Source organism: Oncorhynchus tshawytscha, linkage group LG09 (genome assembly GCF_018296145.1).
Source record: "Oncorhynchus tshawytscha isolate Ot180627B linkage group LG09, Otsh_v2.0, whole genome shotgun sequence".
NCBI lineage: Eukaryota > Metazoa > Chordata > Actinopteri > Salmoniformes > Salmonidae > Oncorhynchus > Oncorhynchus tshawytscha.
Genome location: NC_056437.1, coordinates 72,825,713 through 72,850,165, shown reverse-complemented (window position 1 = coordinate 72,850,165; position 24,453 = coordinate 72,825,713). Strand labels below are relative to the sequence as shown.

At 42.2% G+C, this 24,453-nt stretch overlaps 1 protein-coding gene across 1 annotated transcript; it reads right to left on the bottom strand.

Moving 5' to 3' along the window:
* Window positions 1-3,834: 3,834 nt before the first annotated feature.
* LOC112258615 (F-box/LRR-repeat protein 20) lies at window positions 3,835-23,775 on the bottom strand. Its single transcript, XM_024433113.2, has 15 exons — window positions 23,395-23,775; window positions 18,444-18,505; window positions 14,244-14,298; window positions 14,055-14,129; window positions 13,306-13,400; window positions 13,096-13,164; window positions 12,884-12,979; window positions 12,387-12,513; window positions 11,842-11,916; window positions 10,854-10,984; window positions 10,518-10,578; window positions 9,126-9,170; window positions 8,972-9,028; window positions 8,548-8,760; window positions 3,835-8,401 (listed from the first exon to the last, which is right to left on the bottom strand). The coding sequence occupies exons 1-15, from the start codon at window positions 23,434-23,436 to the stop codon at window positions 8,294-8,296; spliced, it is 1,311 nt and encodes a 436-aa protein (XP_024288881.1). The 5' UTR covers window positions 23,437-23,775; the 3' UTR covers window positions 3,835-8,293.
* Between the last annotated feature and the right edge of the window lie 678 nt (window positions 23,776-24,453).

The following is a 24,453-nucleotide window of genomic DNA, read 5'->3' as shown; positions in this document are numbered from 1 at the left end:
ATCAGTCTCTTCACGGGATGAAATGAGACAGTCGGCTGTATGTGGTCTGGGTTCCAGAATAACCCGACTGTTACTGCTGAATTCATTCAAATGTGAGTTAGTCAAAAGTACTGCCCAGTGTAGCCGTTGAGATTGGCTAAATAAAGCGTACCACCTCACCACGTTTTAACGATTCACGCGCGCGGGGAATAGGCAGGCTGTTGAGGATCATGCGCCACGAGATGCACAGGGTTACATCCAATTAATATACATCACAGGTCTAAAGGAATTTCAGTTCAGAGCTGTAGAAAGGGTGTAGTCTGTGGCGGTATTCGAAAGATTGGACCTTAGTTACGCATCAGCAAAGAACGGTCCTATTCCGCCCTGCGAGGCAAGTAACCTACCAACTGCTATTCTCTCTTATACTACTATAGTAGTCAACTAAACTCTGATCCAAATACCCCATGTTGGATCAAGCATGTGCGACTCTCCTGAAGAAGAACAAATATTGATGTTTTCGAATCTGAGGGTTTATAGTCCATTAGATTTCCAAAAACAAGTCGTTGAGACGTTCCAGGAAGGTTTCTCGCACATGCCAGAACTCCTGTAGTAGTATGGTAATAGCATTTTTCCTTTCGTCGAACCTTTTATTGGACGTGTGCTGCCAACATAAATTTGACTAAACCTCAAACCCAGTCCCGCCTCCATCTGCGTCCGTGGCGCATGATTGGCGCACTCTTTACAACTATGTAAATATTAATTTACTCAAATTTCAGGATTGGTGGTTGTCCGAATTTCATAAAGGGGGTGGTATCTTGATGTAAGTGTAGGTTAAGGATAGAAAATACTGGGCTTCAAATAAAGCTCCCGTAACCGTATTGGGATCAGGGAAATCTCTGTAAATTAATGCCATGGTCATAGAACACTTGTATTGTCAACATTTCCATTGATGGGCTATCATAAAGTGTTCTCACATGCCTAAGACGATATGGTTAAATGAAAGATATCTTTTGCATAATGATTTACATTAGAGATTGTTATTTTAGAATAAATGAATCAGTGTAGCGGTGAAAACAAAAACAAAAAAACTTTTGAAAATAATCTCCGCTACTTTTGTTTCCACCGTCACCACCTTGTTTTGTTTCTCTGTGTTAGTCATCAATATAGGTAGCCAGACTATACGTGCCCTTCTGTATGTGTCATCGAGCACAAGTCAAACAAGATCCGACTCTCTCTCTCCCTCTCTCTCTCCCCCTCCCTCCACTGGACAGCTCATGAATCAGCATGATGGATCACTTCCAAATGATATACTGTACCTTATTACACCTTAGAGCACACACCACAGGGTGCATGTAGGTGTCATGCCTGTCTATTATGAAATGATTGGTTAGGGGGCCAGGTTTTCCACACTGATGTGATGACATCTTGCCTGAAGTGTAATAGATGATTCGAAAACAGTTTCAATCATCGCACGTTGACTAGTGCACTTGTCTTGGAATGAATACAGAGAATGAAGCTGTCTCACCGGGTATCCTACTGACAATGCGGTCTGTTTACACTTAGGCTAAATATGAAAAACACTGATCTGAATGACCCAGAGGAGGGAAGGAGATTCTGAGCAGTCAGTGTAATGCTCTAACAGGACACTGAGGAATCTAATCCGAGAAGAGCTTCAATTCTTATTAATAGTTTAAGTGATTTTCCCCAGAAAGACGACCCTTGTGGGACGGATTGGCCCATTTTCCACTGTCTATGTGAAAGTATCTACATGAGCGTATCTAAAAGAGAGGTAGGAAGTAGGATAGAGTCAGAGAAAGGAAATAAACAGAGAAAGATCAAGAGCGAGGGGACGAGTGAGATAAAGAGAGACACCACATCTTCTTTTAATGATCTTCTCTGTTCTCTTCCTGGTTTCTGTCCTCTCCTTTCTTTAACGACTATGCTCCTCTCCAAGGTTACCCGTGCTTATCAAATTATGTGTTATCTTTGTTACAGCATCTTCCATTTAGCAGATACAGCAAATGTTGCACTCCCCTTCATTTTCTCCCTGGCCTATAAGAACACAGCGGGCACAGTCACAGGCCCTATCTGTAAGGCTGCCTTATGAAGGTGAGCTCCTAATCTCCTATACAGATGTGCCTCTGATGCCTAACAAGCAGGCAGTAGCCATTCATCATGGGCCATGTGATACTGACAGGGGGATGGTTATAAGGGGGGCTACGGGTGGTGGCTGTGGTTACAAACAATTTCCTTAGTCTTTCAACCCATCACATTCATCTGTTGTTTTCCATTGATTGGTAATTTGTTCAACTGTGGACTCACTGACAGGGACAATCAGAGACAAACTCTTCTACTCTCACATAGGTGAAAGGGGAAGAGTGATGGAGAGCCTGTGTGTGTGTGTGTGTGTGTGTGTGTGTGTGTGTGTGTGTGTGTGTGTGTGTGTGTGTGTGTGTGTGTGTGATTACAGTATTTCTATGTCTGTATGCATGCATTCCATTATTCCACCTAAGCCCTTCATCAAAGTTTAGGCTAAGCTGTCAGAAGCCATTTAATGGAGGAGAGAGAGAGAGAAGAAGAGAGAGGTGGAGAGAGGAGGAAAGGTAACCAAGGAGAGTGACATTGTTTTACCCCAGCCTCAGTAATCATATTCAAATTAATTATTCCTAGTTTTCTCCAGCGTGTCAGCAGCAAGTGCCAGCTGCATGGCGGATAGTGTAGACGCAGAGAGCAATGGAACATGCTACCTAATATAACACTGGGGCTGCAGTTTGATCTCCTGCATGTGTGTTTAGGGGAGGTATGTGTGTGCATTGTTTGTCTACTGCAATATGCATCATATTTAAGCATATGCCACATTAGTCTCTAAAGTGTGTGTGTGTGTGTTTATATAATGTCATTATGCTGAACGGCACAAGTGTAAGCGTGACCAATTTCCCAGGGTGTGAGTCTTAACTACAAATTTAGCCATAGGACACAGCATTCTTATTAGTCAATTGCTTTGTGTGGAGAAAACAATACACCCTCATTGAACATTCATAAGATTTTCAATCTGCCTGCTCTGCTGTGCACTCGCAGACTAATACCCCAGGTGTCTGTAAGCCAGCTAAAAATAAGGTCCCCCCAATGACAACATAGGAGGCGAAAACAAGCCACTCCATGCCAGAGGGAAGGAGAAGGAGGAACACAATATCTCTATCAGCAGGGGAACAACTGGAGCCAAAATGGCCCCCGTATGGCACTATGAGCCTAACAACATCACAAACTAAGTCGCACATACACATACCATGTATACCGTGTATGTGACAAATAAAATTTGATTTGATTTGGTTGTCATGGCACTGTAGGACGGGTAGCAGTGTGGTTACTCCCAATGGGGCAGACATAATGATCCTGTTCATTCATCTAGGATTTCATCACAGACATCAGATATCCACACACCATTAGTATGAAGACTTGGGTAACATACATGTTTGAATTAAGTTTTGCTACAAAGTGGATGAATGAAGTAAAATAGCATTTAACTACTCGCAACATATTTCCAACCTGCTTCTTACAACCCCGCACAGTACTCAGGGTTGGGTTTCTCCACAGCCTTTTTTTGGAAAGTAGCTTATTGCTGCCCTCTAGTGTTGCGCTAAGGTTAGGACAACATGCATTACATACAGTAAAAAGGAAAACATGTAGGACTACAATATAGTGGAGACTACCTGACCTGGTCAGGAAAAACCTCTGCTCCCTATTTATAGCCTATAACTGGAGCCAAGAGTTTTTCCTAGTCAGGTCAGGAAAAATTTCAGAGCGAAACAAATGAACACTTCAACATACTGCAATTACAGAAATAACAGGCAAATCTTAATAATATAGTTATATATTTATTCATACATACATATTCATTTATAATCCGTTAATTGTAAAAAAAAAAATTAAAAAGATTTACATTAATTTATATGAACTACAGTCATTGTGTAAAGTAAAAAAAAAAAAGTAAAGTAGTCCCCAGGTGTCAAACTACCAAGAACACACTTTAGATCCACCATCTTGTTCACGCAGCCAGCCAGTCGTCCTCCCCCACCCCCTCCAACACACAGTCTAGTCATAGGGACTGAGTGGACATGAAAATGGACTGAGCAAGAATTCAGTAATCTGTCATCTTCCATGTTAACTGCTGGAAAATCAGAGGAATGAAGCGGTATAATTGTTTTGCATGTGTTTAGTCTTGACATTCTACAGGGTAGTTTATGACATAACCCGGTATGGACATGTTCTCGTGTTTTTGTATATTGAATAAATTCTAACGGAAACTGCTTGAGGCTGAATTTGCCTGTTGTCTGTGCTGTCAATAGTGTATAGTGTATGGCATGTGTAGGCACGTATGTCTACTCTACATACCTTCGCTCTCAACTGAGTTCTGATTCAGAGGGGACCATGGCAGTGCAAATGGTCAGTGCGTACCGTGTGTGTGTCTCAGTGCGTCTGTGAATGACTAAGCGAGTACAAGTGGTGCCGGTGACTCAGCAACTGTGTGTGAAGAGGTCAAACAGGTGTTATGGATCCCGGCTTCCCCATGACTTTCCCTCTGGTAACTCCAGACCGTAGGGAGCAGTGGGAGCACAGTTGCATCCAGCCAGAGGGTGTTTAGTATGAGTACATTATGCATCTACGCATATCTGGGCTCCTGGATGTTCTCTAATCCCCCATAAACCCACATTCAAACAAAACAGATCAGACTGGATTAATCGCCGTTTGCATTATCCCCCTCCCACCCACAACTGACAAAATCACAAAAACAGAAAATAATCATCATTAAATGTTTTGCCTGTTAGTTGGTTTGAATCTTAGAAGGAAATGTGTATTTTTAGAGAACATTAAAACATTCCTATTGGGCGTACCAACTCTGTTTTGTTTCTACAGTGGGGTGGGCTGCATCATGGTGTTAGGGGATCCCCAAAGCAAGGCATAACAAGTAAAGGGAAAGCACATCAGGAGAGGAATCTGTTTCTGCTACATCAGCACACAACCTAGGCCCTAACCCCCCCCACCCCACCCAACCCCCACGTTCCCAGACAACGCCTTCATGACAACACATTCAATACATTGTATAACATCCATTATACATAAAAGCAACCTCACCGACTCGTCATCAACTTATTTTACAAATTGCACTGTCTCCAACCCTTCCCCCTGTACAAAGGCTACACTCTGGACATTAGGTAACAAAAACTTGTAATAGAACACAAACTCCATAAGACCAAAAACCAAGGACTGCAAGAGGGCTCAAACTTAACTGGGGAAAACACTGAACTCATGACTGAATGCAAAACAAAAACAGCCCCACCCCAAAACACACCAAACAAAAAAGAGGGGGGAGGGGTGAGAACGAGATGTAGAAGTCACCAACTTGAACAGAAAAAGGCTAAAAAAAGACTAAACTATAAAAAGAAAAACAGAACAGAGAATAGAAGAGGAGAGACAGAAAACAGAGAAGGTTAAAGTGTGGTAGAGGAGGAAGGATCCAAATGAAAGGCTTTGAAACTCATGAACAGGGGTCAAAGTCTTTTGGTAAGGTGGTAGTTGTGGAGTTGGGACACATACCCCTGCACTCCAACATCTGTCAGCAGGCCAGTGTTGTGCGCTCAGCTCACTCCAGGTCAAGATTCTAAACGACTTCCTTGTTTAGTGACCGCACCTATCCAATTCCAGCGGCCCCTCCTCGTCCCACGTCACTGGTCCCAGGCAGAGAGAGAAGGGCGCTGCGCTGGTGCAGGGTCAACTCCACTTTCACCCTCTCCCCTGCATGGCCTCATGGGAGTTGAAGGGGCATTACTGTCACTGACCAGATCCTGGTGCCCGCAAGCAACACTGGGCATCTCCTCCTACACATGTGTGGTTCGCCAGCTCGCATTCATCAAGAATGTTCATCACCAAGGGGGGAAAAAAGACTAAAAGCAACAAAATGAAAATACAGATACTTTGTTTTCGGTTGGCTTTTTCTTTCAGTCCTCCTGGTCTGTCTGGCATCGCAAACTCACAGTGACGTCAATCTTTTTTTATTTTGTGTGTTTGGGTCTCTATTCAATATTTTGTTGTTGTTAAGACTAGCTTGCAGGGGCCTGGTTTATTATGTCTCCAAAAATCCAGAACCGGTGATGGTTCACTGTCCAAACTACTCTCCATAGCCCCGGAACATTCTCTCACACACATACACACAAAAACACATCTGTGTGTGTACAGTATGTGTTTGACTTAACATAGTGCGAGACCCATTGACGTAAATCTCTCCTTCACACCATGGTCTGTGGTGTGGTTTAGCTGGCCGCAGCGCTGGATTTCCACAGTACTTACATATATTACATTTAGATTTAAAAAACTAGAATTGTTACATGCAACATTTGGCATCTTCTCAAGTCCCCACGTGTAAGTCTCAATTGGTGTCCTTTTTAGAAAAATATTTGCTTTTCTCTTTTTTTTGTACAATGAAGCTTCTGATTGTAACAGAGAGAGGGGAAGGGGGAGGTATTGAGCTGTGTGTGTGTGCCCACGTGTATGTGCAAGTGTGTGTTGTCATTTGGCAGTAAACTATTAGGTGAGTCATAGAGACTCTTTAAAAAGTGTCATCATTTTGCTGGATAAACTCAGCATACCCTCTAGCAGGCCTGCACTAACTTTGAGACTAGAGAAAAAGACCTACTACCCACTGTATTTACAATATATTTGTGTGTGTGTGTGTGTGTGTGCGTGTGCGTGTGTGTGTGTGTGTGTGTGTGTGTGTGTGTGTGTGGGGGGGGGTCTGTTTAATTGCTGTCGAAGACACCAGGACTCTGTTAAATTAAACCCCTTTCCACTGGCACTTAAAATCAGGGCCAAAATAGAGATGTTCGAATGGAATTCTCAAATTCGAACCAGCACAGCCCAGTTTCACACCTGGTGCTAGCGCGTTTAGAATTCAGGCTGGTGACGCAGTAAATAAAAAATAAAATCACCGCTGGATGGTGACAACGTTGAGCAGCTCATCTAGGTGTGTGCGCTGCTAGTTAGCACATGGACAAGCAGTACTGCAGTAGTCAGACATGACACGAATTGCCACCACAGCTGGATCCATTAGTTTTTGCATTCCACAATAAACTTTTATGACAACAGTCAGCCCTAAAATGCTAGCTACCATTATATTAGCTAGCAAATCAAGAGTTAAAACAAGCTACTGTAGCTAGCAGGAATTGTAGCTGGCCAGTTCGTATTGAAAGCTAGCTAGCTACATCATATCAAATCTGTTGTATAAAAATATAGAAATAAATAAATAAATAAAACACTCAAACCTGCCGTCTGGTTTGCTTGATTAGTTAGCTAGCCAATAGCGACGCTAACCGTTTAGCTAGTTAGCAAGCTAAATACATGGTTCTGAGTATGGCTAGCACTGACAGGAGTATGGGTTAAAGTTAGTTACAGCATTGTGAGGGTGAATTTAAATTCTTCAACATCTTGCCAGTTAGCAACATTAGCGAAGCCAGCTGCAGTCACATATTGAATACCTAGCAACATGACATCATTTATTCTTTGGAGGCAGTGGAAACAATTTCAGCCAGCCACCAAGGCCAGCCCAACCTGGGTTGACTTCAAAGTGCCAATGGAAACGGATCTTTAGTAAAAAATAAAAAATAAAAAGTTTGGTTGGGAGTGGGCAGTCTGGAACCAGAGGCTAACAAAGAGCTACTCACATTGAAGTGCAGTTATGTCTAGAGGTAGCTTGACAGTCGTTGAAAGATTCTGAGGGCATTTCTACCAAACCAATATCCTCATAGTAGCTCTAGCCATGTTTCTGGTTATCCTCCCAACACCCACATTGGATGTGAGTTTCTTATCCAAACCAATCTTCCTGATCCTTTTGTAAAAGGTCATAGTAGTCCATAGGGAACCTTGTATCAAGTGAGCCCTACCTTCATGTAGTCCATACAGTGTATTAGGAGCCTAATCTGTAAACAGCAGTGGTTCTATTATGTAATCCTCCCTGCAATGCTGGGTGGTCTTTAGAACATGGGCCTGGGGACAGCAGGGAATGTACTGATGTTCATCTGTGGTGATGTGTGTGTGTGTTTATTTGTGTGTTTGACAAAGGCCGTTGTGAGTGGGTTTGGTAATGTCATTGGGAAGGTTCTTCCCAGACCCTGTGGTGGTTGGGCTCTCTCCCTCTCTCTGCAGCTCCAATTGGGGGGGCACACCAGCATGTATACCTTGAGGCCGGATCGGACCAGGCCGAGCCAGGTTGGGTGGAGGGGCAGAAGTTGGGCTGAGGGGGGGTGGGGGCGCAGTCTTCACATCATAGCAGGATACAGCAGCGACAGAATCTCTGGCGACTCCCCCCAACCGAGGGGGGTGGGGTGACGGGGGCGAAATACGCGTGCACTTTGATGTTAGGTAGATGGGTCTGGAGAGAAAGAGATTTTAAAAAAGACAAGTGTTGGTGTAAGGGTATATACAAACGCATCTAAGAAATGTTCATTCATTTACTGTAATCTGTGTGTCTGTGCACTACGCATAAGCAGCAATGTACAATGTAGCACCAGTGCCTACCCTTAGTCTCTTAATGCCTGCGCGGGTGATCTGCTGGCAGTCGTAGAGCTCGATGCGGTCCAGGCTGTGGCAGGTCTTCAGGTGCTCCAGCGAGGCGTCCGTGATCAGGGGGCAGTTGTCCAGCTCGATCACCTCCAGCCGGTCGTGGGCACAGGGCCCGCTTCCCAGATGTCTGATGCCATCGTCAGTAATCAGCTCACAGTGAGACAGGCTCTGAGAGAGAGACCATAACAACGACCAGGGAACAGTTAAGAACAGCAATACTACGGTCACCGAACACATTGGGTTTCTTTTGTTATTAACACCACGAGACTGTGGATTATCTAAGAAACAAGTTCTTCCGACATGTATTTCATAGAATTTAAATTGAACAAAGCATGTTTGAGACAAGCTCCTAGGATAGAAGCCATTAGCTAGTGCTCACCAAAACTTGCAGATGAGGGCAGTGGATGGACAACTGGATAAGTGTGCCGTCCGTGATCTGGGGAGAGACATAAACAAACGTATCCTTCTTGTGGATGGTGCTACAAGGTATGTTAGTGTGTGTGGGAACGTGCGTGTTGCGCAGGCTAGCTCACCTGCACACACTCTTCCAGGTCCATTTTTTCCAGCTCATGACAATTCTGCCAGAAAAAAGAAAGAAAGAAAAACCATAAGACAACACATGAACACTACCATTCAAATGTTTGGGGTCACTTAGAAATGTCCTTGTTTTTGAAAGAAAAGCAAACATTTTTTGTCCATTAAAATAACATCAAATTGATCAGAAATGCAGTGTAGACATTGTTAATGTTGTAAATGACTATTGTAGCTGGAAACAGCAGATGTTTTATGGAATATCTACATAGGCGTACAGAGGCCCATTATCAGCAACCATCACTCCTGCGTTCCAATGGCACGTTGTGTTAGCTAATCCAAGTTTATCATTTTAAAAGGCTAATTGATCATTATTAAACCCTTTTGCAATTATGTTAGCAGAGCTGAAAACTGTTGTACTGATTAAAGAAGCAATAAAACTGGCCTTCTTTAGACTAGTTAAGTATCTGGAGCATCATCATTTGTGGGTTCGATTACAGGTTTAAAATGGCCAGAAACAAAGAACTTTCTTCTGAAACTCGTCAGTCTATTCTTGTTCTGAGAAATGATGGCTATTCTATGCGAGCAATTGCCAAGAAACTGAATATCTCATACAACGCTGTGTACTACTCCCTTCACAGAACAGGGCAAACTGGCTCTAACCAGAATAGAAAGAGGAGTGGGAGGCCCCAGTGCACAAATGAACAAGAGGACTAGTACATTCGAGTGTCTAGTTTGAGAACCAGACGCCTCACAAGTCCTCAACTGGCAGCTTCATTAAAAAGTACCCGCAAAACACCAGTCTCAACGTCAACAGTGAAGAGGCGACTCCGGGATGCCAAGTCTCTTGGCAATTTCTCGCATGGAATAGCCTTCATTTCTCAGAACAGTAATAGACGGACGAGTTTCAGAAGTAAGTTCTTTGTTTCTGGCCATTTTGAACCTGTAATCGAACCCACAAATGCTCCAGATACTAAACTAGTCTATAGAAGGCCAGTTTTATTGCTTCTTTAAATCAGTACAACAGTTTTTAGCTGTGCTAACATAACTGCAAAAGGGTTTTCTAATGATCAATTAGCCTTTTAAAATGATAAACTTGGATTAGCAAACACAACGTGCCATTGGAACACAGGAGTGATGGTTGCTGATAATGGGCCTCTGTACGCCTATGTAGATATTCCATAAAAAATCTGCTGTTTCCAGCTACAATAGTCATTTACAACATTAACAATGTCTACACTGCATTTCTGATCAATTTGATGTTATTTTAAAATGGACCAAAAAATGCTTTGCTTTTCTCAAAAACAAGGACATTTCTAAGTGACCCCAAACTTTTGAACGGTAGTGTATGTCAGAGATGTGTGTGTGTGATCTGCATCAGTTTCCACACTCACCCTTGCTAGTGTAGTGAAGCCCACATCTGTGAGCTGAGAGCAGCGAGCCACCTCTAATATTCTGAAAGGAGACAGGACATCCTGTTATGATCGGGGGAACTGCTATGTATTGACGTGTCTGAGGAAATACAAGGTGGGTTAACTTGGACACTAACCAGAAAGGAGAGTGGGGTGTATTTGAGTCTTAATGTATGAAGGGTTGTATGGAGTTTCTGGTGGTATTTGGAGTGAAGTGGTTAGAAGCAGGGATGGGTGGCGTGGACACCTGAGACCAGTGTGGAGGGGTTGGAGCAGGGGTCGGGGGTGAGGTGGACTAGGAGCAGAGGGAGTACCAACCTGAGGCGCGGGCAGTTCAGTCCCAAGGCGTGGAGGATGGCGTCTGTGATGTTGGCACAACCTGAGACACACAGCGACTGCAGATGGTGACAGCCCCGGCATATAGTAATGAGACCTTCGTCTGTGATCTGCTGCTCAGTGGGAAACAGGCACGGGTCACTAGCAGAACTTCCACAGCATCAAACAGCTATAACACCATTATCAAAATGAACATAATATTACCATAACTGATGCCGTAGGCTATGAATATCCACCTCAGAATGGTGAATGAGAATCATATCATGTTTTTTGTGATATATTTTCATCTCTTTTCCCTCTGTAGTTCTGATCTTACAAGATTGCAGAAAGTTGCGAGGGGGAGCCACACAGAGAAAGCACAGGTGTAAAAAGAGAGAGAGGACAGAGGATGAAAAAGAGGCAAAAGAAGAGGGAGCTGCTGAAAGATGGGAGACATTGAGAAGGAGATAAGGAAGGAAAGAGGGAGGGAGAGAGAGACATTTGGGGTGTAGACGTAACAGGAAGGGAATTTGGAGACACAGATAAAGAGGATGCCAGAGAAACAAATGTGTTGTCTGGGTGCATTTCACACGCTATTCGTTATGTAGGTTACATGGCAGGGCGGGCCTCAGTCCATACTTGTCCCTCTACTGCAGGGCAGAATGCAGACTGACTACGCAGCCTTGTACACAAGAAACTCCCCTCAGTCCGCAAAAAAAAAAAAAAAAAAAAAAAAAAAAAAACAGCAGAGGCAGGACATGACTCATTTACCTTCCATATGGATGGCCACAACAGCTATTAGAGATTCATCATTTCTCAATGACAAGCCTATTCAGGAGTTATAAGCCCCCAACCCACCACAACAAAGCATTCAGCCTCAAACATGATGGGTGCTGAAATATCAAGCGAGACATTCACTTTATTTTGAAGCTGTGAGATCAGCAGGATTTGCTGTTATGCGACCTAAACACTGAAAGAGGTACTTGCTTACCGAACACGTCTGTAAGTTGAGAGTGACCAGCTCTGGACAGTGTGCACCAATGTGCTTCAATGCTTCATCCTCCAACTAGTTAATAGGTGGAGATGGAAAGAAGCGAGAGCGAGAGAGAGAGACAGAGAGAGAGAGGTGTGTCATTTTAAATCCCATTAGCAGTGCACCAAGGTAACCCCACCAATGAGCTAGCTAGCTAACCCCCTCCTGCAACTAAATGTCCTACCTGCTGTTTGGATCTACCATCCCCATCACACTGCTTGCAATACAAACATTAGCCCTGGTCTCATATCTAGATTAGCTAAGCCCCTCTCCCCTCAGTCAGCCATTCAGTCTACCTATATCTTAATGCCTCATCCTCCTGGCTACAATACTAATCATACGCGATCCGTTTGTTCCTTTCACCTGCAAGGGTTTCTGAATAACTCTCACATATCCAGTCCGTTCTTCTGTTCACGCACCTTGCTAAGACTGAGGTAGTGATCTTATGCTTTTTAATGGTCCCAACTCTAGCTGACCTGTTTGTTGCTTTGCCCTGGCCCTACCTGTGTGCAGCCCTTGAGGAAAAGGCCTTTGAGTCCGGGACAGCATCGTACCAAGGCCTGGATGCCATCCTTAGTCACCTGGTCACACCACGAGATGTTAAGCTGCTCTAACAGAGGACAGCCCTCGCTGCAGGGGAAGAAAATGGGTCAGACCACGACACAGATATTAGATAAAAAGCCGGCAAAACAACAACAACTGTGTCCCATATTTATGCACATCCCCTGAATAACCTGATCACCCTACACTTGTACAACAGATGCAACCATCTGCTCCTGCTGAGGAGACTCCCCAGTGTGTGCGTGCGAGTATTGTTGGAGTCCTGGAAAAACCTTGCATCTCAAAAAAAGTCCCAGGATATTTTGAATGGCTTATATTAGTCCTAGAGTCAACAAACTGTCACGAAGAGGGATGACTACTATCAAATCACCAAAAGGTGAGTGACAAGGTTTTTCCAGGAATGCTGACAGTATGAGTGGGAGAAAGAGAGACCCCTCACCTGAGTGCTTTGAGTGACAGGTTGGTGATTGAGGTACAGGAGGCGAGGTCCAAGTGCTTGAGCTTGGGACAGAACTTACTGAGGCTATTACATGTGCTGCATGCGAGAGAAAGAGGCAAGAGGCTTACATGTAATAATGTAACACTTTAGTACATTAGCAAAATAGAATTATACTAGACAAAAAAAACACAAGGCAAAATGTCTGCAAATACCTGTCAGTAATCTTGGTGCAGCCATTCAAACTAAGCAGCTCAATATTCCTGCAGTTCTGGGAGAAGGTTCTGTTGAAAAACAAACAGGAACAGACATATTTGCACTGGAGTGTGTGTACTTGCCCTCCAGCTCCCACATAAATCTCCTCCCCTCACCCTCCTCAGTGCCAAGAGTGCCCAGTCTAGGCCCAATTCCCAGTCAGTCCTCACCTCAGAGCGCTGTCCCCCACCCCCAGACAGCCCCGCAGACTCAACTTCCTCAGGAATCCCCCACATCGTTTCGAGATGTTCTCCACCACTCGCCCCTGCAACACACAGACACAAACACCTATCATAATCTGAGGAGGAATCTGTTTTATCATCTTCACTTTCACATACATGCAAAAACACATGTGGCAGGAGCATAGGGTAGAGGCTACCTGTTTAGGCTAAACTCAACCATCTTTGTAAACACTGACTGCTTGACTTGAACCCATTTCGCAGAGCCTGTTGAGTGTCTGTCTTACTATTGCTGGCCGACATGATTATACTTGACCTGGCATTGTTGATTATGGCAATGTACTAAACTTGTCACGTGTGAATACATCAGTCTTACCCTTCAAATGCCTTTAAATGGTCATCTGTGGTCATCCATACAGTGACAAGGTCAATAGATTGACATGCAGTACATGGCATTGATTGTGGTGAATGCACAACATCAATAGTAGTCTAATCAAACTTTCCTTTGGTAGACAATCAACTGCTAAGGTCCTGAATTCAAATTTTAGATAATCACAGTATGTGGGTTTAAAGTCAATGTTGTTTGTGTTTATAAGGTCACAGACATGAATGTCCACTTTGTTTCCATAAAAGATAGCAAGACAGACAAAGAAAATAATAAATGGCAGGCGAGGAGGAGATGGAGAGGATAGGAGAGAGAAGAGGTGAGGAAAAAGAAGGTTTATGCGAGACTTCCTGACCTCAATATCTCTCTGAAAGTCGAAAAGGTCAATCCTCTGCCAATTACTGCCGTCCAGGGCGAGCACATTCCACGACTGAGGGAGAGAGGGGCACAAGGTCAACTTCACTGGTTTCACTATTCTGTCCAACACACAATTACACACACACACTTACACTGAACCAAATACACACTTCAGAAACAAACTCACCCGTGAGACCTGGGCACAGCGACAGAGTGTCACCACATCCAGAAAGGAGAAGATTCTGGAACACAGACAGGGATGGTTCAGAACCCCTGGTACCCAGAATCAGAACCAGAGCCCTCTATGTATACAAGGCTCTACCCAGAATCCCTGTTCGACCCTATAATTACACCTAGAACTCTGCTATGTATGCCACTTTATGTTTGATGAGCATATGACACTTATGATTGTGTGTGTGAATTTATGTTAACTCTACTATGGTTATCGTGTTTGAAGGCTAGATAAATGTTTACTTTTGCAGAGAGATTGTGTGGTGGGGCATTACACACACACAAAACGTTAAAAACACCTCTTTCCATGACAGACTGACCATGTGAATCCAGGTGAAAGATATGATCCCTCATTTGTCACTCGTTAAATCCACTTCAAATCAGTGAAGATGAAGGGGAGGAGACAGGTTAAAGAAGGATTTTTAAGCCTTGAGACAATTGTGTGAATGTGTGCCATTCAGAGGGTGTATGGGCAAGACAAAAAAGGTGCCTTTGAACGGAGTATGACAGTAGTTGCCAGGAGCACCGGTTTGTGTCGAGAACTGCAACGCAACAGTTTGTGTATCAACAATGGTCCACCACCCAAAGGACATCCAGCCAACTTGACAACTGTGAGAAGCACCGGTGTCAACATGGGCCAGCGCCGCTTTGGAATGCTTTAGACACCTTGTAGAGTCTGTGCCCCGACGAATTGAGGCTGTTCTGATTGAAAAAAGGTGGGTGCAACTAAATATTAGGAAGGTGTTCCAAATGTTTGGTATACTCAGTGTGTACGTACATACAATACCAGTCAAAAGTTTGGACACACCTACTCATTCAAGATTTCTTCTTTATTTTTTACTATTTTCTACATTGTAGAATAGTGAAGACATCAAAACTATGAAATAACACATGTAATAACCAACAAATGTGTATTTTAGATTCTTCAAAGTAGCCACCCTTTGCCTTCACAGCTTTGCATACTCTTGGCATTCTCTCAACCAGCTTCACCTGGAATGCTTTTCCAACAGTCTTGAAGGAGTTCCCACATATGCTGAGCACTTGTTGGCCGTTTTTCCTTTACTCTGTGGTCCAACTCATCCCAAACCATCTCAATTGGGTTGAGGTCAGGTGATTGTGGAGGCCAGGTCATCTGATGCAGCACTACATCACTCTCCTTCTTGATCAAATAGCCCTTACACAGCCTGGAGGTGTGTTGTGTCATTGTCCTGTTGAAAAATAAATTAAATGATAGTCCCACTAAGCGCAAACCAGATGGGATGGCGTATCACTGCAGAATGCTGTGGTAGCCATGCCTAAAAAAAAAAAAATACTGGAAGTGTCACCAGCAAAGCACCCACACACCTCCTCCTCCATGCTTCATGGTGGGAACCACACATGCAGAGAGCATCCATCCAGTGGCTGGAACCAAAAATCTCAAATTTGGACCGATTTCCATCGGTCTAATGTCCTTTGCTTGTGTTTCTTTGTCCAAGCAAGTCTCTTCTTCTTATTGGTGTCCTGTAGTAGTGATTTCTTTGCAGCAATTCAACCATGAAGGCCTGATTCATGCAGTCTCTTCTGAACAGTTGATGTTGAGATGTGTCTGTTACTTGAACTCTGAAGCATTTATTTGGGCTGTAATTTCTGATGCTGGTAACTCTAATGAACATATCCTCTGCAGCAGAGGTAACTCTGGGTCTTCCTTTCCTGTGGCGGTCCTCATGAGAGACAGTTTTGTCATAGAGCTTGATGGTTTTTGCAACTGCAAATAAAGATACTTAAAGTTCTTGAAATGTTCCGTTTTGACTGACCATGTCTTAAAATAATGATGGACTGTCGTTTCTCTTTGCTTATTTGAGCTGTTCTTGCCATAATATGGACTTGGTCTTTTACCAAACAGGGCCATCTTCTGAATACCACCCCTACCTTGTCACAACTCAACGGATTGGCTCGAATGCATTAAGAAGGAAAGAAATTCCACGAATTAACAAGGCACACCTGTTAATTGAAATGCATTCCAGGTGACTCCCTCATGAAGCTGGTTGAGAGAATGCCAAGAGTGTACAAAGTTGTCAAGGCAAAGGGTGGTTACTTTAAAAAGAAACTCAAAAAGAAAATATATTTGGATTTGTTTTACACTTTTTTGGATACTACATGATTCCATATGTGTTATTTCATAGTTTTGATGTCTTCACTATTATTCTACAATGTAGAAAATAGTAAAAATGTATGTATGTAGGTAGTGTACCAGTGCCTTCATAAAGTATTCATACCCCTTGACTTTTTCCACATTGTTGTGTTTCAGTCAGAATTCAACATTTATTAAATTCTCATTTACATAAGTATTCACACCCCTAAGTCAATAGAATAACCTTTTACAGCAATTGCAGCTGTGAATCTTCAGGTCTTGCCATAGATTTTCAAGTATATTTAAGTCACTGTCTTTTTGGTAAGCAACACCAGCGTAGATTTGGCCTTGTGTTTTAGGTTATTGTCCTGCAGAAAGGTGAATTCATCTAGGATTTTGCCTGTGCTTAACTCCATTCATTATTTTTTTATCCTGAAAAACTCCCCAGACCTTAATGATTAGAAGCATACCCATAACATGATGCAGCCACCACTATGCTTGAAAATATGTAGAGTGGTACTCAATAATGTATTGGCCGCAAAAATATTGCTTTGTATTCCGGACAAAAAGTGAATTGCTTTGCCACAGTTTTTGCATTATTACTTTAATGCCTTGTTGCAAACAGGATGTATGTTTTTACATTTTTGTATTCTGTACAGGCTTCCTTTTCACTATAAAATTAAGTTAGTATTGTGGAGTAACTACAATGCTGTTGATCCATCCACAGTTCCCCTATCACAGCCATTAAACTCTAACTGTTTTAAAGTCACCACCGGCCACATGGTGAAATTCCTGAGCAGTTTCCTTCCTCTCTGGCAACTGAGTTAGGAAGGTCGCCTATATCTTTGTAGTGACCGGATGGATTGAAACAACATCCAAAGTGTAATTAATAACTTCACCATTCTCAAAGGGATATTCAATGCCTGCTTTTTAAAATTCTTTACCTATCTACCAATAGGTAGCCTTCTTTGCGAGTCATTGGAAAACCTCTCAGGTATTTGTGGTTGAATTTGTGTTTGAAATTCACTGCTTGACTAAGGGACCTTACAGATAATTGTATGTGTGGGATAGGGATGAGGTAGTCATTCAAAAATCATGTTAAAAACTATTATTGCACACAGATTGAGTCCATGCAAAGCATGTCACTCGTTAAAACATTTTTACTCCTGAACTTATTTAGGCTTCCCATAACAAAGGGGTTGAATACTTAGTCAAGACATTTCAGCTTTTCATTTGTATTAATTTGTAAACATTTCAGAAAACAATTCCACTTTGACATTATTAGGTATTGTGTGTAGGCCAGTGACAAAAAACATCTAAATGTTATCCATTTTTAAATTCAAGTTGTAACACAAAATGTGGAAGGAGTCAAGGAGTGTGAATACTGCCTATGCCCTTCAAGAATAGATATGCATGTGTGATGGATTCATATGTAACACATTGCACTCTGCAGCCCAGTGTGATGTAGGGTGAGTATAATGTTGCAATTGATCTCGGCAAGCCTGCCCCTAACCCAAAAGCCCTAGTAAATCAGAGCTCAGTCTGTGGCCCCTGCACCTTCAGCACACCCCCAACCGTCAGCACCTCTATCCCAGACCGTTCTGCTAGTGAGACCCAGGCTTGAGTTATGGCCTCCATTTTCTGTTTGCTCGGGGGCTTTTTACTTTTTCTTCTTTGCTTAATCGATTTGAATGTTTTATAGCCCAGACCATCTGTGTTTAATTAGTTTTAGCATTTGGGGGGAGGGGAAATTGGGGCAAGTGGGATGGGGCACATGAGGGAGAGTGGCAGATGGCAGTTGGTCGGTGATGTTGACCAAACCACTAGAGCCCTGGTATAGTGACCCTTCGTTTCTAAGGTGGCTCATGGCTCAAGTGTCACGATGTAACCTCGTTAATTGTCCGTGGCTGTGTTGTTTTGGAGCAGGTGGATCAGAGTGTACATGGCTGTGTTTTGGGCAGGTTAAGATGTTTGATGGTGATGAGCATGTGGCGTGCCATATTCTGTGTGTGCGTACGGCCCAGTCATTGGAAAGCCCTCGCTCACCGTAGCAACAGCTCCTTGGGCAGCTTCTTATTGATGACGGCCTCGTCGCTGTTTGAGAACATCTGTGAGGAAGAGATGAAGAAGAGCGTGTTAACTTCCTCTGGCTTCCCTCGCTCACAGCAGGACTGGCCTAGACTTCCTCTATTCTCTCTGGCCCCACCCCAAGGAAAGCTCCAGCATATAACCAATGATAAACGATCACTGTCATCAGTAGAGATAGGTTCAACGTCAAAGCTTGACGGGAGAAAGGGGGTGATACAGTGAGTGCGATGAAGAGAGATTGAGGGGAAGGGAGACATTTGCTGTCTCCTAATCAAACAGTGACTACAGAAGAGGTGTTTTAACACACCCACAAACAGATTATTAGGATCCATGAGATATTCAGTCCCTTGATATACTGAAAGGTGATGTCATGGAAAACAGTATCCTACTCTAGTTTGCAAACTTCCCATATTTAGGAGCAAACCTAAATTTGTCCAAGTATGAAGCACTTAATGGGTAAGTCAATTGTATTCATCTTTGATTCCTGGAGCCACTCATACAACAAATGTTGTATGACTAAGGCTGCATTTACAACAGGCAGCCCAATTCTGATATTAAAAAAAAAAAATAATAATCTGAAATTTTTCTCTCACTCATTTGTCTTTCGACTAATGAGATCAGCTCTGAAAAATATATGTGAAAAGATCTGATGTGATTGGTCAAAACACCAATTAGTGGAACAAATATCTTAGTTGGCCTGTCTGTGTAAGTCGCTTTGGATAACTTTGGTCTGCTAAATGGCATATTATTATTTTATTTTTAATGGAGGAGTATTGTAGTCAGAATAGGACCTGTTAAATGCAGTTATGCTGAACCATGCTGGTGGTCCATGTAATGACAAAGATATCAAGCATAAACAGGAATACACTTTGTAGAGACTTGAGCAACTTTGTGACAAAGTCAGCATGAGTCTGCTGTTAGTCTGACCTCCAGTATATGTATATTTTGAATGTGAATCTATTATTTATTTTCTGTTAACTTACAATACAAAATCAGTGGATGCACTGGGTCAATAGTACATTCAGCCTGTCCTACGATCCCTGTTTACTTCAACACTCCGAGGGAGCAGGAAAGGACAAGCATTTTGCTTTTGGATTGGGGCAAATTCACTCTGACAGCTTAGCTTTCAGAGAACTACTCAACAGGTCAAATAATTCACAGCCATTTCCAAAATAACCAGATGAGCATGGTCTGGGGCATATAGGCTACATTGTTTGCTGGGCCACAGTAGTTATTGGTCATTTCCATGTAAAAAGGACCCATGAGCACCAAAATGTGAAGTCCATAGGAGCATATCAAAACTGGTGTCAAATGAAAGCTAAGACTATATTTGAGAAATTAAAACATACACACATTTTTAAACAATTTTCCATCCTAAACACATATCTTTAAGTAACAAGTAAAGGTAGACCTATCAATAAGTTACTTTTACTGATATATGTTTTGTTAATTTATTAAGTGATTAAAACTCCCCCAAAATGTAATTGGTAAGTGATTTTCTGCAATTGAATTGGCTACAATGGTAAACTATACTCCAATGTTCTGTCCTTTACTGAGCTCTACTGTGCTGTACTATACTTTGAATGTCCAAGCTTGTGAAACATAGATGTCTATGATTGGTTTTGATTTGGTCCAACCAAATTTGGTCTTGTTTGGGGGCAGAGCTCATTAAAATAATAGCCGGTGTGTAGAATAATACCCAAATATGCAGAGGAGGTTATTACATATTTATACCTTTGTGTACCTATTTAGGTTACAGAACTACGAAGAGAATGACATTCATATCCATAACTATGCATTTCTGTGTAGTACAGATCAGGGACCCATGATGAAGTTCTGTTACCGCAATTCCGTTACCGGGTGTAAATCCACTTCACTTGCTGTAGTTTAATAATCAAAAGAGATTTTTCAATCAATGAGTCATGTCATAGCTGACATTCAATTCTGTCTACAGACATTGTTGAATCTTAATTCGGAGCAGATGTTTATAGTTTCTGGAAAATGTTGACACTGAGATTTTACCGAAATTCTGTCACCAAACTTTGCATCTGCACAGTTCTTCCAGTAAATGTGTTATTGTAAATTGTTCTCAAAAGTAGTCCTTGTGCATAAACTTGTATGTTTGTTAAACTTTGAAATCAATGGTTTTTGTTGGGTATACATTTTAAGTGAAAAATCTGAATCAACACAATTCCGTTACCGTGGAACTGCCCTTATGGTTTAAGTATGTTATTATTACAAGTACCTTTTCTTGAATGGTTACAGCCTTATTCTAAAATGGATTACATTGCAGGTTTTTTGGAGCAGGTTTTCATAAAGGATCTCTGTACTTCAAGTCGCTCATCTTCCCCCTCAATCCTGACTAGTCTCACAGTCCCTGCCTCTGAAAAACATCCCCAAAGTATGATGCTGCCACCACCTTGCTTCACCATAGGGATGGTGCCAGGTTTCCTCCAGACATGACACTTGGCATTCAGGCCAAAGAGGTCAATCTTGGTTTCATCAGACCAGATAATCTTGTTCCTCGTGGTCAGAGTCCTTTAGGTCCCTTTTGGCAAACTCCTTGCGGGCTGTTATGTGCCTTTTACTGAGGAGTGGCTTACGTCTGGCCACTCCACCATAAAGGCCTGATTGGTGGAGTGCTGCAGAGATGGTTGTCCTTCTGGAAGGTTCTCCCATCTCCACAGACAAACAACTCCGGAGCTCTGTCAGAGTGACCATCGGGTTCTTGGTCACGTCCCTGACCAAGGCCCTTCTCCCCGGATTGCCCAGTTTGGCCGGGCAGCCAGCCCTAGGAAAAGTCTTGGTGGTTCCAAACTTCTTTCATTTAAAAATGATGGAGGCCACTGTGTTCTTGGGGACCTTCAATGCTGCAGAAATGCTTCTGTGCCTCAGATCTGTGCCTTGACACAATCCTGTCTCGGAGCTCTACGAACAATTTCTTCTAACTCATGGCTTAGTTTATGCTCTGACATACACTGTCAACTATGGGACCTTATATAGACAGGTGTGTTGCCTTTCCAAATCATGTCCAATCAATTGAATTTACCACAGGTGGACTCCAATCAAGTTATAGAAACATCTCAAGGATGATCGATGGAAAGAAGATGCAGCTGAGCTCAATTTTGAGTCTCATAGCAAAGGGCCTGAATACTTGTGTAAATAAGGTTTCTGTTGTTTTTTAAATTTTTTATAAATTTGCAAATTTTTCTAAAATCATGTTTTCACTTTGTCATTATGGGGTATTGTGTGGAGGTTGATGAGGATATATATATATATTTCATCCATTTTAGAATAAGGATGTAACGTAACAAAGTGTGGAAAAAGTCAATGGGTCTGAACACTTTCCGAATGCGCTGTATATCAAATGGTTTGAAATAAGGCTAAATCATGTTTGAATCTCCAATCATACTCATACTATTTAGGACGTTTTTAAATAACTTGGATCCTTTCCCAGCATGATAGGTTTAAAGTTAAATGTACAAATTGTTCACTTTCCTCTACTATTTGAATATGAAATCATATCAAGAGTATATCTGGATATGAATGACTTTCTAGAATTATATTATTATAACATTTTTGGCTCTGGTCTATGAAAAACTGTTTGAAATGCTCAAGACTTACGGGATATATGTGTTGCCTTGCCATGGTTACAGTACATGAGCTGAGCTCACTGACTGATTCACACTAAGAATTGCTGAAGACAACACACCTCATCCCTTTGGAAACGAAATATGCACAAAGCAAGATAGTTCTCTCTAACTGTAGGGTTTCAATCAACAACACTAGGCCACTTGACAATAGGCAGTATATTGATGCATTAAAAAACAGGGGCGTGACGAAGAATAGGCCTGCCTATAAATGCAACACAATTTCAATTCTACTCTCCAAACCGTTAAAGTCCATTGTTATTGGCTAGTAAACTACAGCCAGCTCACGTATCTGCCGCAGATGTCAGCTTGTCAGGCCAGAAGGTACGGCCTGAATCTTCTGAGTCGTCAGCTGTTGCACTGTTAAAAATAAATAAAACCACACAAATCCCACGCCGCCTAGATGAGGATTAAACAACGGAGTGCTCAGGGTAGACAGACCAATGTCACGGCGTGAACACACACGGGCGGAATTTGTTAATGAGACTGTATTTATCCAAAGCCATATTTCACATTTGGTGCATTCTTTATCGCTGCGTATAAAGCGACGAAAACTTTGCCATAACGTTGAATAACGATCGCTTGCATAAAAAACACGAGGCTTCTGTCAACGTAAACATCTATAGGGAAATCATAGCCTGTATGATTTTAAAAACAGATATATATTGTTGTATTTGCTGTTGATATTCGGAGTGTGGTGGTGGACTAGCCGAGTCGTGGCCGAGCGAATGGCCCATCTGTATTAGAATCAACCCGCAGCGGCCATGAGTCTACACAACAGAACCCTAGCTGATCAAAGACAACATTCCATTTCTCCAACTCTGTGAAATAACTCAGTCACACAGTAGGAAGAAGTAGGCCCGAATATTATCACATTCTATGTTTATAAAACGATGGGAAATATAGGGCTTCGTATCAGTGTGAAGCCTAAAAGTCTGTATTTGTGCCATTGTCTTTGTTTTGACGGCACAAAGAGAAAGCTCGGATAGGCTCCACAATATTTTTAATCAGCCCGGAAACCTATGAATGCTTTATAAACACAAAATATGAAACTATAACCTCATTTAATAATTGTACATTCTGGTAGGCTATTGAAGAAATCAAGATATTGACGATACTTGAAAACAACATGTTTGCCCAAATCCAAACATTGACTGCGGAAGCTGCATCTGTGCGCAACCATGGACGCAGTTGAACAAACACCATAACGCCAATCAAAAATAATTGTTATCTAGCAATCTCCTATATTATAAACTCACCTCAAACCGGCTACGCGAAACACCATTAACCTCCTTCCCCATCTCGGACGGTGGTTTACCCGACTCGATCAGGGGGATAAGTAATTCGGTGTTAAAATTGCAGTAATGTGTAGATATCGGTGCTCGTCTTGCAAACCCCAGTCCAAAGCTACCATGCTACCGTTGTTTCGGCAGCTGCGACGGCGGATTTCATAGTTTTTTCGGTTTGTAACACAATTGCATTAGCCTACCTCTCGACAACTGCCCCAGCCAACAACCCGAACTCTTATATCTCCGCTCACTAGTTCGCCCTCCCCTCAACTGTTCCCCCTTTATATGTGAACACTGCTTTTAGCATTAGCATTCTTTATTATGGACACAAATAATGACATTTGGTAATAACCCTGGACGAAGTATAGCCTACATGCATTTTTCAACAGGGCAATATTCTGCCATTATTTAGAATTCTATAGAATTAGGCCAAGCCTATTTCTCCATTTAGCCTAGGCCCTGCCTACATCATTGGGCTATGGGATATCAAAACATTAACCTTAAATAACTGTGATATAAAGGAGGACTCTATGCAAGAGCACTTTATTGGTAGTCCTACTGTATGTGCTATTGTGCTGTCCAGTTGTCATTGGAGCCATGTGAGGCCTAGTTTTGGACAGGAGCATAACCTACCTGCGATTTGTTTTGTACAGTTTTTTTGTGTTGTCTTTCATGCAGGACAAAGGGCATAATTAGTTTGCAGAAATAATGATTACATACATAATATCATCGCCTTTTGCATATACCTACTTTGTGTGTATACACATAAATGGTCATAATAATGTAGGCATATCTTTATTATAAAATAATGCACTGTGGTGTCCATTATTTCCCATTATAAAACATATATATATATATGAAAGAGGCCCGTATATGAAAGAGTTTTATATATGTATATATATATATATATATATATATATATATATATATATAAAACTTCAATAGCCATTGACAAAACAATGGACAACATTCTGAAACTGCCAATCCGATGATCGAATGGATACATTTTAACTTTGTTGTTGCTGTTTG